This window comes from Triplophysa dalaica, chromosome 13, assembly GCF_015846415.1.
Source record: "Triplophysa dalaica isolate WHDGS20190420 chromosome 13, ASM1584641v1, whole genome shotgun sequence".
NCBI lineage: Eukaryota > Metazoa > Chordata > Actinopteri > Cypriniformes > Nemacheilidae > Triplophysa > Triplophysa dalaica.
In genome coordinates, this window is record NC_079554.1 from 19,848,080 (window position 1) to 19,863,291 (window position 15,212).

General features: G+C 36.2%; 2 protein-coding genes across 2 annotated transcripts; one reads left to right on the forward strand and one right to left on the reverse strand.

Annotated features, from left to right (window-relative positions):
• Positions 1–247: 247 nt before the first annotated feature.
• si:ch211-203k16.3 (fibrinogen-like protein 1) lies at positions 248–7,148 on the reverse strand. The gene is given in 8 exon segments (XM_056765050.1): positions 248–466; positions 468–503; positions 2,001–2,196; positions 2,441–2,657; positions 3,785–3,850; positions 3,853–3,921; positions 4,417–4,651; positions 6,813–7,148. Coding segments are annotated over 8 exon segments (1,266 nt in total). The 3' UTR covers positions 248–355.
• A 4,063-nt stretch (positions 7,149–11,211) lies between these two features.
• pomcb (proopiomelanocortin b) lies at positions 11,212–14,430 on the forward strand. Its single transcript, XM_056764372.1, has 3 exons — positions 11,212–11,446; positions 12,782–12,906; positions 13,778–14,430. Exons 2-3 carry the CDS (start codon positions 12,787–12,789, stop codon positions 14,303–14,305), a joined length of 648 nt encoding a protein of 215 aa, XP_056620350.1. The 5' UTR covers positions 11,212–11,446; positions 12,782–12,786; the 3' UTR covers positions 14,306–14,430.
• The last annotated feature ends 782 nt before the right edge of the window (positions 14,431–15,212 follow it).

Here is a 15,212-nt window from a genome sequence, read left to right on the forward strand (position 1 = left end):
TAAGTAACTGCATGTGTTTATTAGTGTCATTTTCCCATTAGATCATTCACAGTATAAACATATAACAGAAAAAACATACAGGAGCTTAGTCTATTTATAAAATAAGTCAAGTATTTCAATCTTACGATCTTGGGTATAGAAAATATAGGCATGTATGTTATATTCAAATATGGATTAATGAATGACAACTATTGAATTGCAATCATTTTGACTTGCAAACTTCATAAACCACATATGGTCCGTGGTCCTCTCATCTCCTCTCTTCTGCCATCTATAGACTTAAATCATCATCGTCTTTGTGGCTCTGAGAGCTGTGATTGGCTGGTTGAAGTGTGAGCTCATGGTTCACCCTGATTCAGGGCGATAGATGCGGTCGGAAGATTCTGGGTCGGATCATCATGCTCACCTTCCTCAGAGAATAGTAGTCTGAATCTTTCCATGTGTACCACACAATACCATCAGGGCCCGAGCGGGTTCTTCCCCTTCAGAGAATAGCGGCCACCCTGTTTATGATAGTAAGAGCATCACATAGACACAGAGGTGACAAATTTGAACAAGATCTGGTTCTTTTTATGTTGAGTTGATATCAAAGCTTGTGGTTAGCTGGATCGAAAGCATAACAGTTATCACAACACATTTTTAATGAGCCAAGATGTAATAAAGGCTTTTGAAAAGAATTTCTTTGTAAACTCCATGGGACTCAAAAACACAGATTCATGACAATGCAAGTCATTGTTAAACAAAACAAAGATTTTTATGTTTATCAGTCTAAGCAAAACTGTGGTTCAATATAGCTGCGTTTTCATGTGTTGTGAAGGCACATATGAGGTGACGATGGAAGCGCACAAACTTCGAAATAATTTCATACATTTCTCAGTCACCAAAAATTGCACATTGTGCAACACCGTTCTTTAGAATTTAAAATAATTTTTTTCAGAGTTTTTCACTGTATGACATTTGGGGGGGATGTCTTTGCAAAAGTGGGCACATGCAATCGTTACAAAAATACAGACATACACATACGTAATAATAGCCTCAAAATTTGTATAATTAGGTGACACATAAGGGCAGATTCACATTTGGTGTCTCTCTGCCTTATTTTAGATTCGTTATTTTAAAATGGAGGTGCATCGGCGTCGCATCGAGATGGAATAGTTCAACTTTTCGGAGTCCCGCATGCACACTGTGAGTCATTTCAGTAAAGAAAGAGGCCTGGCTTGCGTTTACCAAGCAGTTTTAGACGCGAAATGTGAATCAGGCCTAACTTTGCTTCGGAAGGTATGAGTAATGTATGAGTAAGTTCTGACACATGAGAAGCACTTAAAATGTAAAAAACCTGCAATATATGGTGCATGTGAATTTAATAGTATATTTATTATTTGGACGGTTACGCAACTACATTTGAAAATGAAAAGATCTCATGAATGTACCCTATTACATAGGTTTGACTAAATGAATAAAAACACAAATATACGATTTAATATTTTATTAATAGGCCTATTGTCATTTTTATTGAACTTGGACAGGTTAAAAAAACTAACCAGCATCAGGCAGAATTACATTCGGACATCAATACCTTAACGGAACAGTTTTACAGAAAAATTTTAAGTATTAATTTTATCACCCTCGAGTTGTGCCAAATCTATACAAATGTCTTTGATGAACACAGAGGAGGATATTTGTAAGAATGCTTATAACCAAACAGATTTGGGCCACCATTGACTACAGTACCATAGTAGGAAAAATGACAAAGGTAGTCAATAGTGCCACGGAAACTTGCTTTCTTACATTCTTTAAAATGTCATCTTTTGTGTCCAACATCAAGAAATTCATAAAGCAATTTTCCTACTATGGTATTCAATGGTGGTCAAGAACTGTTTGTTTACAAGCATTCTTCCAAATATCTTTCTCAGTGAAGGTGTCTGGTTGAGTCAAATGACAGAATTTTATTTTTGGGTGAACTGTCCCTTTAAGACAACATTCGATCGTCCACACTGTACCTTGTAGTAGATGCCATTGAGGTTTGCGTAGAAACACTGGTTATACCACCAGCCAGCGTGGGAGATCTCTGCACAGATGTTGCCCGTGTCTGGTGTGCTGAAGCCTTGTTTGTCGTGGTACCAGCTGAAGGAATCTTCCACCGTTCCACTGAACCCAGACACATGCAGACGATACTGCGTGTTCTCATTCTCAACGCTGAAAAACACGAATGAAAGAACATCTTTGATTCCTCCGCAGGTGAACAATGCAAAAAATTAAGCAAACCAAAGGTGACTGTTAACTAGGTCAGATGAGTAGATGTTCTTGATCGATGTGGTTCCACAACTCAGCCCTTAAACCCACAACTTTTGTTTCTACATCTTAAAACATGAGGCTACGTCCCGTCACCTCCCATTCATCTGAACTACTGCAAGAGTCATGTAGATGATGATGTCCTGACCTGAAGCTCTGATAAACGGCGTGCTTGTGCGTCCCGCTCCAGTCCTCCATGTCGATACGGAGCGTATAGTCACCCTGACGGGTCAGATCATGGATGTGTTCATTACCCAGCCAGTATTCTGTATGTAGGTCCCCAAAACCCTCTTTATACTCTTTCCAGCTTCGGTCAAAGTTCACAGAACCGTCTTGCCTACGCTGGATCACAGTCCAACCACCACCTGCCAAAAAACACATCACGTCATCAAAACACCCGACCAGAGACACATTGGAGATGTCTGATATACATCCAAGCATTCAACATTCAAATCTGTTTTTATGAGTTTAATGGACATGGCGAGTAATTTAGTGTTCAGATTATGACCATCACAATTATACTTATGATCAGAGAGCGTTTTGCAGGTCATCAAAAAGATATTTGCATATCCTATTTCCAGCCTCAAAACAGGAAACTCATGTGTCCCGCCGGTGCAATTTCAGCACAAAATTGTAGTCGCGTTGGACGTATTGTAGAAGTCATTTTGAGGTCCATTATGAGAGCTTGTTTTGCTGTGTTTTTCTAAAGTTCTTCATAAACCATATAAAATAAAACATTGATTTATTAACAATAGATATTCTGTGGTCTTTACCAGCAAATGGCCCCACTATAAAGATACTTTTTATTTTTTATCAGCACAGTTTTATAAGTGTTGGTACAACAGATTAATTCTTTAACACGTAGATGCATTAGCTTACATGAATTATAACAACAACACTGCATCAATCGTTGTTCATGTTAATTTCAGTATTTACAAATAGCCTACATTTTAAAAATCAAACCCTGTTAACAACGCACAATGAACTAACGTGAACAATTGTATTGCATTACATCACAATAACAACCTGATATAAATGCTAAAAACATTGTTAAATTATGTTTGCTAATGCATTTACTATTGTTAACAAATATAAGCTCAATGTCAAATGTAACCAATTTATTCAAAGTAACTTGTTTTAATTTGCAGATGGAATAATGATGTGAGAAATGCCAGATTGATGTGTGCATGAAAAACAAAAGAAACCCAAATGAAACCGTCCGAGAAAGGTTAATGGTTTCCATTGAAATATTACTATGAACCATTAGCTTTTTCCATTAAAACCAAGACAAAATTCCTTTTTGTAGTGTGTTTTGGACATTAGCATCCATTAGGATTCATCCGCTAGATAACCCCACCAATGGAATCCATCACACACCAGACACTTAGTTTCCCTTTATGCAAGTACTATTCCCATTATAACCATTAAATCCATAACATTCTTTTGTGTTTTGGTTCTATTGGGGTTTGCTGTATGCATTCTGTTTTTTTACCATCTTTGTCCATATCACAGTAGACTTCCACAGGCATTGCCCCTAGCGAGGGCACCACGGTGTAGATCCAGATCGACCTACTCCATTGAAGTAGAGGGAGGCGCAGTCGATAGGACAATTCCTGACATGCTGGACTTCTGGAACGATAAACAAAAACATGAAAATTCTCTCAATCTATGAACTAAAATACTTTTGGAGATTGATTTGTCACCCCCTGTTGGTCAACACCAAGTACTGATCAATATCCCAGTGTTTGGTTATTGTTATAGTTTACTACAGGGCTTTTCAAACTTTTTTGTCAGCTGAACCCCTGTGTTCTCGTGAGAGGAAATATTTCAATAAATTAATTGCACATTTGCATTCATTTTTTTCAGTTTTTCAGTTTTAACTAGTATTATTTTTCACAACGATTGTTATTTAAAACAAAACTATAATAGATCTACAATATACATAGCAAAGCTGGTGTTTCCGAGGTCGTGACCTTCCCTGAGTTTCTTGGTGCGCTGTTCCTTTAAATTGGCCAAATGTATGTGATCAAGTGTATGTTTATATTTATGGTTATTAACAGGGACTTTAATATTGAGTTCAGACGGTGAAAAATCACGTATATTGGTTGCTCATGAATATGTTACCAGGATGCAGGGCTTCTTGTCCACTGAGTAGTGGGCTGGTGCGGACGATGTTGATCATGCAACCTGGGTTACGTCTCACTTTTTCCACCAGCAGTGAAAGGTTATGAATCTGTGCCTGAAGGTCATAGATCAATGAACCCTGAATGTGCAGCAGAGTTGTGGCATCCGCATAATGATCCTCCAGTTCATGCAAACGCTGTTCCACAGATGAGTTATTACGGTTCTTTTCTTCGCTCTGTTAAAAGACATCCAAACACCATTAACAGCGGTTAAGGTAAGCTTTAAAGAACACTACGCTGTATTCTCAGGAGGCTGACACAAAAGCTTGAGGTTATTGTTTGCATTGGCATGAAAGGGCAGGAGAGAAACACTGCAAGAGGAGCTTAAGGGTGCATATTAATGAGTGCACGTGCGGAGATGTAAGCACTCCTGTGTTAATCTCATCAGGCCTCAGGTCAAGGAGACTTTAGTCTGAAAACTGAGCCGAGTTTGCCGAAGCTACAGTGTCATGAATTTACAGGAGGGAAACTTACTGAAAAGTACTGTAGTTGTATCGTTGATGGTATCTGACGATACTTTGGTAAATACCATCAAAAGTCATTATTACTATATGCGTGTAGTGTTTACATCATAGTTACATCACACAATAAGTGTATTCATCGAATAAAAATGTATATTATGGTTTATTTTATTTTATGTATAGAATTTATTTTCATACAACTCATCTGGTCTCACGTGTCGACTTATTAAATCTGATGCATACTGAAGGCAAGTATTTCTGAAGCACATTTAAAACAATCAATGCTGACCAAAGTGTTGTACAATATATATATATATATATATATATATATATATATATATATATTTATTTATTAAATTTTGATCTGAAAAATTAATAAATACGATTTCTATTGGTGTATGAGTTGTTAGAATAGGACAATATACATAGGAGATACAACCGAGTGCAAAAAAATCTGTATATTGAGAAAATTGCCTTTGAAGTTGTTAATGGGGGGTACTGTGACAGCCCATCCACTCGCAACAATAAAGTTTTTATACATTTACGGGAGGAAATTTACAAAATATCTTCATGGGACATGATCTTTACTTAATATCCTAATGATTTTATGCATAAAAGAAAAATCAATAATTTTGACCCATACAATGTATTTTTGTCTTTTACTGAAAATGTAAAGATTGGTTTTGTGATCCAGGATCACATATATAGCTACACTTCTCAAGATGTGACACTGGTCCTGATTAGAAGCACTTCCAGTTTAATTATATATTTTAAATCTTATATTTACACATTATTTAATAACATATTCTACAACATTTTGATTCGGATTTAAATGTTCTGTTGGTTGCATTTTGTTAAAATGTTTTTGTGGTGTTTTAAAAACAGAAACATACATTTTCAAAGTGACCGATATTATATCGTTTTTCTGATTTTAAAATGTAATATAAGTATGTGTTGTGGTTAAATTATGATTTTTTGATACATTGTGTCAAGAACTAACAATATTTCTACCAAACTTCATTTAAAAACTTTAAGGAGAAACAGGTCAAAATAACAGAAAAGATGCTCTGTATTCATGTTCACACTGTATTTACATCTAAGCAATACAACAGGAATAATTGTACATGTATATAGGAAAATGGTAAAAAAAATTACCTTAAAACACTTTTTTTAACTTGACTCAGTCAAAATCTATTTGGAAATGTTGGAAAAATATTGAATTGCTCAATGTATTATTTTCTTTGTCAATAAGAACATCACTTGGCATCTCTTTTTATTCTCGATAAAACAACAAGTAAACACTGTCAGGAAATAATTTCAGAACTCATCTATGACTTGTTTGTAAGGATTTGTTTGGCACTAAACACAGAATCTTTGACTGATGTCTGGGTCTCTTCCTGCTGCATCAGATTCATTTTTCCTTTACTGACCAATGATTCCAGTTTCCTGTTTGTCTGTTTAAAAGTCACTTTTAAAGCATTCGTCACATCTTACCCGACCTATTCTCAAATATTCAGACTTTTGATACTGCAGTTTCTTTGATTCTTCCAGTTACATTTTAGTGCAGCAGCACTAAAGTTTACTGTTTGCTCCAAGGTTGGGGTTGATAAATCAAAAAAAAAATAGGCTGGTGTGCAACTATAGGTGGTAAATCAGGACCATAAGAAATACATCCAAAATGTTCATCCAAAATGTATTATTTCTGAGAATTATTCTGTAAAAAATACAGACAATACCATCAAAGAATACACTGCTAAACAAAAGAGCACATCTATTTTCTGTGCAATGTGTATCCGAAGGTTGAAAGTCCCTGAGATTATTCTCATACATACATAAACTAAATCACCCAAACCCAACTAAATTCTTTTTTACGCACCTGCAGCTCCAACAATTTAACTCGATGACGATGGTTTCGAAGTTCCTCCTGAAGTTCAGACACCGTCTCCCGCAGAGCCAGGATCTGCTGCTTGCGTTCCTCGTTCTCATGAAGCCAGTAAGAAACCTCATCCGTACATCGAAACATGTCGGGACAGCGCTGGTCATCCAGCTGGGGCAGCGTGGCCATCAGTCGGCACATGCCATCCTCCAGTACCTGGTTGCTGTATTCTCCGCATTGAGAGGTGCTGATGTGGTGCGAGTGGTCATCATCTCTTCCACCTGTTACCAAAAACAGCACAGCCAGAAAGAGTGCCAAGACAGGCCTTCCCTCCATGTGTTTGACTTGGCAGACCCCCCTTTCCACCTTGTTGGAGGGACCCTGGGGGAGAGGGTACAAACTCTCTGACCTCCAGTCTCAAGTGTCGGGACGACTCGAAAGAAAGGAAGGATCTTTAAGACACAGTTGTCAGTTCTTTCATTAGAAATTCACCTGAAATGAAACACATCCTCGCTATTATTACTATAATCAGGGAACTGTGTTGTAGGTCAGATGTGAGAAGTTTCATTGTATGGAGGAGGGTCTCATGGTTTTAATGTTATATGGGAAGAAATATTGCATTAGAAAATGTGTCACAGTAGCTGGATTGGTAGATCATTGCGTTAGTAGCGCACAGATCACAGACTCAATTCCCAAGGAACACGCATACTGACAATAAGATATCTTTAATGCACTATTAAAGGTTTTGGATAAAAAGTGTCTACGAAATGCATAAAAATAATCTACATTTTAAATGATATATAAATCCCACACACGTTTAACACACATTAAAATGCTTTGGTGACTTGTATGTGCTTATGTGGGTTTCGAAAAAAATGGACGGGCCAACTGAGAATAAAAATATGAGTTTGACGTTTACTCAGGTTAAGGTGGTATTCCAGTAGATGACTGAAGACAATACATTTTTTGGGGATAGATCTCACAAGATTAGGGGTTTTACTAGTGCACATGTTCTTGCAAAGACAGACGTTTAATTTTGTGGCACAACAAAAAATTCAAAGCACAACACTTTTATTGTAAACGCTGTTATTGAAACACTGTTGCATTGACACTGGGAGCAGAGTTTTCGAGCAAACAAATTTTATTTTTTTATGTTTTATGGTATTAAATGATAAAACAATCGATATGATGTTGAAAATCAGGGGAAGGTATTTGGTAGAGGGGTGTCAAATCGATGACAGGTCTAATTTACAATTTGGACCATTAAAAGTAATAATAACTCAGAATGATTGAGTATCTTAAAGGTTTTGAGAAAGATGCTTGCAGACAGCACTTGGTTTAAAGTTTTATATATTTCTGTGCACAGAAAATCTGTTTTGCATACACAGACTTCAAATTAAAATGTCTTGGGTTCACAGACACATCTTAGCTTAAGCCAGGACTATGCCTTAGTTGAATTAAAATAGTTGTTGCTTTTACAAAAAAATGCCTTTAGTTACAAAACTATTGCTCTGTTATATTTCAAGGCATTTCTGCTATATTAGTTATATTAAGTTTTATTGAGTTAAGAAAGGTTACAGCCTTAAGCCTTGTCTGTAAAACCGGGCCTCGATGATTAAGTAAATGATTTCAAATGAAAAAGAAACGGCATGGCGGTTGTGTGTCAGGAATTTGTCGCACTGGAAAGTGATTGCAAAATCACACCATCACAACCAACAACAACAAAAAATGTGTCTCTGTCCCAAAGCTAGTGCACTAGATCCACCAGAGAGTTGCGGAGTATGCCAAACCTCCACATTCATCTCCTGCAGTCTGAATAAAAACTATGCTGCATCATAATAAAGCTCAACATTTAATGCCTTACGGTGACATTTTGATGAGAAGAGCGTCTGTCTGTTTGTTTGGAGATCCGTTTCGTCTACCCGTGACACCACACCGCATTCATCACACAATCTCACCTGATGGATTTCCTAAACCGTTTTAAAGCTGTTGACCCTCTTTTGAAACTCATATTTTCATACCACAACGGTAACCGTCAACATGTTCCCCACAAATCCTAAGAAAGCGTTCATCTTTACCTGTGATGCTGACAGAATTCCTGTTTGACGGTGAAAAAATAAAGATGTGTGTTTACATTCTCTCTCTTTTCTCCCCGTGTGTTGCAGGAGACACTGGACATTTTATCCTTGTAATCCCGTATAATTGGATTCCTGATCAGGAGAAATAGAAGAGAGACAGACCCAGTCGACGGATTACAGCCACAAAGACTTTCCTCTTTATCCTGAGGCCTGATCAATCAAATCCGATAGGAAAATAATCGATACACCAAATTATGTTTGGTCAGGAATCACAAAATGTGTCAGCGTTGTGGTAGATGGTTTGTACTTGCAAAAACAATTTTGCTAATTTGTTGGACAATTAATCTCGATTAATTGCATCCAGAATAAAAGTTTGTGTTTACGTAATATCTGTCTGTGCACTGCATTTTTATTTAGTATTTATAAACACATACATACATGTATATATTTAGATATTTTAAAATATTATTTTTCTTAAATATATGTACGGGTATGTTTCTAAATACGCATTTAATTGCGATTAATCAATGAACAACTGTAATTTTGGCAAACAATTAAAATTCTTCGTTTAATCCCATCTTTGATAAAAAATATTTTAAATACATTCTATTATTTTTCATTTGCAAAGTCAAACTAATATGATCATATACTTTACATATGATCTCATACCCAAACAGATCTTGCCCCCCATTGACTCCCATAGTAGGAAAAAATGACTATAGCATGTTCTGTTTTACACAAAATAAGACATTTTGAAGAATGTAGGACAGCAAACAGTTTGAGGCACTTTTGACTACCAATGTTTTTTTCCTACTATGGCAGTCAATGGTATCGGGTTAAAAGCATTCTTCCAAATATCTTTCTCTGTGTTCATCAGAACAAAGAAAGTCATACAGATTTGAAACAACTCGAAGGCGAGTAAATGATGACAGACTGTTCATTTTTGGGTGAAGTATCCCTTGAAGTCTTACATTTTTCTTCTGAGAAAAAGAGGCAAAAATCTCACAAACGTCAACATGAGGTTCTCAGCAATGCCTCAAACCGAGCTCAGATTTGTCAAGTCTGCAATCAAAAGTCAATATTATTGAAAACTTGACTATGAACTCAACATTTCTCAACAAATTTACGCAAATCCAGACTATTTACATTTACAATCTACATTGATTTTAGACATCCAAAGGGATTTTAGATGTCTCATTTGGTCAATTCTGTCAACCTTAAAGGAGCAATGTGGAGTTTTAAGCGGCATCTAGTGGCATTTATATTGCAACAAATGGCTCATTGAAGTTCATGTATTTACGAAACACGCTAGGTAGAGCAGTTTGTCCGTTTAGGGCTACTGTAGAAACAACATGACGAATTTCATGCAAGAGGACCCATGATGTATTTAGATAGAAATAGCTCATTCCAATTTGTAGTATGCAAGTTCTTTATACAACTCCTAAATATTACACAGCACTAAGTTGAAAATATCTAGTTTTTAAAATCTAGGTTTTCATCATACTTTTAGGTCAGATGTGATGGTTTAAATATCCATGCGAGTTCTCTCCTAGTTTTTAAAGTATTTTTTGTGTTTGTAAAATATACTTTTTCATAGTCGGGTAAGTGCGTTGTCACATCTATAATGGTCCATAACGGGCTTATACTAAAAATCTATATATTTTTAAGTATTATCTAGCACTACTAAATAAAAAAATCCACCCGTACCACATTAGACCCTGTCGCTACAGTTCTCTTCAATCTCTTTGCAATTGTCCTGCATTTGTAACATCAAGAGCATCACCAGACCTTGAAAAACCAGCAGAGACGCCGTCTTTGGTTTACAATAGTCTGGTTTGTTTCTGAACGATGATAAAAATGACAATGAAATCCGTTAAGAGTGAAAGAGAGAGTAATTGATACCGCGACAACTCAACACCAGTTTTCCTCCAGGTGTCATTACATCTACCAATGATGAACCTTGAGGCACATTGTAAAGAAAGAAAACCACAATCTCTTAAAACATCAGTTTTAGGTTGAATGGAAAGCAACGTTTGGATATCTTTGTCATAAGTGTACAAAAAGCTTCTGGCCGTGCTTATCGATTGCATGGTGCTTATATGCTTCCCTGTATGATGAGAAAACCATGATGCGATTACATTATTTCACACAATTTCCTGTCTGATTTCAGTAAAACCAGTCTCGGGTTACGTACAGCAACAAAACCCCAACTTCTGATTGATAATCCACCTGCCACCTCTCGTCTTTTCCGACATACGTCAAAAAAGCTTTCTTTATTAGTATTATTCCTTCAGGCCCCACCCCCTTCGCATAACCCCACCTCAGCAGAGACCCACCTGATCATCGGCAGCCTTCAGGGCTGGACGTGCACCTGTGAGTATATAAGAGAGCAGAGCTCATTCAGAAAAACACAGCAAGAGAGTGATTCATTCACAAACACCAGGAAAAAAAAGTGCTCAGATAGAGAAAGAAGAGAACAGGGGTGAGGAGCCGAGATAAGACCTGGAGATACGCAAAAAGATTTGAGACCAGAGAGACTTCTGCGAATTGACAGAGGTGAGAGAATTTGAGTGTTTTATTAAAAAATATGTTATGTATAAGAACTGCTTTGATTTGGTGTTTTTTACCTTGTTTTTAAGGCTTTGTTTGTGTTATGTTTAAAAAATATTATTTTATTTTAAATAAAAACAGATGTGTTTATTTAAATCATGCATATGCATATCATTTACCATCAATATCATTTATTTTAGAGGTAAATTATACATGAAATGTGATTTTTACAGCATGGCTGGAAATAGATTTTGATCATCTTGGTAAATTAGAAGTAACTTTATTATTATTATGTATTGTGAGTCCTAAAGTATAATATCAGTGTGAAACAAATATATGACCTATCACACAGACTTTCCTCATATATATATAATATAATTTAAATGCATGTTAAATTTTATATAATACATTCGTTTTAAATACATTTTTCATTTTGTTAAATTGTGGCGCATCTTAGTGAGTGTTTGTTTGTTTATATATTTATATCATGTATAAACAAACATCATAAGGTAAAATTCGAAATATATGAATGTGTATATTTAAAATATACTGACTTAATCATATTAAGTGTGTTAGTTCCAGTAAATGAGAGTATTCAGAATTCAAGTCGACGTTTTTTGTCGTTTTATTTGGATTTGTGAAATGGTGTAAAATCACAGATTAAAACAATGAGAGACTAACAGCTTTTGAATTAAATCTGGAATGCTTTCAGCCCAAAATAGAGAAACATTGAGTCATCACCAACAACAAAACAGTTTTTTCATAGGGAGCGTTTAGGAACAATCTTGATGATGTCTATAAAAATAGCAAGATTTTCCAAAGAGCTTGTTTTAAATCTCAAAACAGTTATTTCATCACCGACATAATACTGCAGTTGACGTCAGGATTTGATGTTACCGGACCACTGCAGCACAAATCTGTGTGGCGTGATGTCACCTTACAAACACGTCAGTTGAGCAGATACAAATAAATGAATGTGGTTAGACGTAAGTCTAGTTTCATTACATTCTTGATTGCCCACTTCATATAAAAAGAAAATGATTCTCTAGTTTGTTGAAGACATCTGCTTCTCATAACTGTATAAAAACTGCCCACACGCATTCATTCGTCCAATGAGGAGCGGCAGACTTAATGCAGACTTGGTGGGTAGAGCAATATGATCCATTCAACTACATAAAGCCAAAGGTGATTGAAGAAAATTTCTGCGTATAGAAACAATTCGTCCTTGACTGAAAACATATCTCAGCCCCCCCTTTTTTCTCCTTCCAGATTTACATTCTGAATCATTTGAATGATATGAGGATGTAGAAACTGATGATGTCTCTTCTCTTGTGTTCTCAGTAAAGATGCACAATCCCTCTTGGTTTTTGGCTACAGCGATTCTGTGTTTTTATGGATTTTATGTAGATGGGCACTGCTTGGATTTGGCAGATTGCCTGGACCTTGAATCTAATGAACAAAGATGGGTAAGATGCATTAATTGGTTTTAGTCACGTTTTTTGTACATCATTAACAAGAACTGAATACACTAGTTTTCCATGTCAAGTTTTTGGCCAAAATGCATTAGAAAGTTCGCCCAACTTAATAACATGGCTAGAGTTTGAAAGTTCCCAAGATGCATTGTAGCATTTTCAATTCTGTCTTTCTTATTTGTTTTTTGGTTTGTGTTTAAAGATTGGTGTTTTAGTTCTTGCTGGCTTAATTTATGCTTTAAAGGCAACAGGTAACTAACAGCAACAACGATATTAAAGTTTCTTTAATGAATGATGGTTTTTGTGTGTTAAATGTTGATTTCTAGGTGCATGACACAAAGGCACATAGGTTTATAAAAACACTCAAAACAAACTCTTCAAACAGTTCATTTTGATATTTCTGAGGCAGAAAACATGTTCAATTGTAGTAAAAGATGAATACATTTGTTTAGTTTTTAATAACCAATCTATATTCTCTATTTATGTTCAGCCAACAAAATATATTTTGTTCTACTGTTCATTAGGGAAACGTTATGACAGCAAATGATGCAAACATAATTTTTTATATGGATGGACTTATGAGTTCAAAAATGTGGTTGTGATAGGTTGCCTTATTATTTTAAGTTGACTCATCAATTTTTTTACAATGTATCAAAAAACATAGATTTGTCTCATTTTACCCCAATATAAAAAAAAACTACATGAGATTGTAGTATTTTCACAATTTTAATAATATAGAGAACGAGATTCTTGCACTAGGATAAAGGAAAAATGTCAAAATGCAAACAAAAGATTATAGGCCAGTTGGCTTATTAAATTCTGATTGCAAACTATGACCCACTCACATTCATGCTTTCATTTGCAGCAATGCATCAATCAATGCACAAGTGCACAAGAACACTCCAATTATGGAAGACTTTCTTTACCTGAACAGCAAAGCGATGAGGAAGAGGTTGAGGAAGAGAGCCTCAGTTTGGGCCTGCTCCTATCGGCTCTGTCTCCCGTCTTAAACAAGGCCCAAGACCCCAATGAAGAACCCCTCCACAGCGAGGACAGAAGGTCTTACTCCATGGAGCACTTCCGCTGGGGGAAACCCATGGGCCGTAAACGTCGTCCAATAAAACTATTCACCAACGGGGCTCTGGAGGTGGAACCAGAGGAGTCCACGGAGGCTGTTCGAGTCGAGCGAGGACAGGGAACAACCATGGACGTTCAACAAAGGAATAACGTAAAGAGCAACGGCAAGTACCGCATGACCCATTTCAGGTGGAACACCCCGCCTGAGAAACGCTACGGGGGGTTCATGAGGCCATCGTCAGAGCAATCCCACAAGCCCCTGCTCACGCTGATACGTAATGTCATTGTTAGAGACGGACAGCAGTTGAAAATTTAAGTAGGGAAAGAAAATGGACAGAATATTCATACATTAACATGTCATCTTATTTTCAAAAGCTTCCTTGGAACAACCATACAACGTACTACAAACACAAATAAAGCATAAAAAAAAGAAAAGATCAACTCCCCATGAGCCGAGTCGTTTTATTTATAAAACATCAGGGTTATTTAACATTATTTAATGCAACTTGATATTCACTATTTATGTAAACACCTGCAGCACTGTACTTGAATATTTTTCTGGGGCTTTAAAAGGAAAGGATTGTCAGAAATGCTAGGGATTCATCTACTTTAATATACTGTATATGAAATACATTAAAATTAATTTGCAATGATACATACTGTGGATTTCTGTGTTTGCATGGTAATTTTATTCTGGAATCTTTCATTTCTTCATTAGTTTGAAATATTGGAAGAAGTTATTTAGTATTTTTTTAATTTGTATTGTGTTTCTGATGTAATTTAAAGGAACAATACTGGGTTTTTAGAATGATCTATTGACAGAAATGCATTATATTATACAAAACTATTTCTTCAGAGGTGTTTAAAGACATCATTGAGTAAGAGAGTAAAACGCGCTCTCTCTACAGTTTTAGCGCCAACGTTCTCTCTCCATCATCTAGACGAGTACAATATTAAAGCGGTTCCAGATGAACAATGACGCTTAAAACTGCTCTGTCACACAGCTAATATTACAACTAAAACAACAACATATCTTGGGTTCTAACAAAAAGAAAAAACAATGTTACTCACATACTGATCCAAATCAAAACAACCTAATCGGGAGTGATTTTAAGACGGTCTTTCTCTCAAACGTCTCTGCTGGAAAGTATCTCCATAGATATCTGTGAGTATCTCTGCTAAAAGCCTTAGTTCCGCGGGTCTAGTGCAGGTCCTAGCTGCTG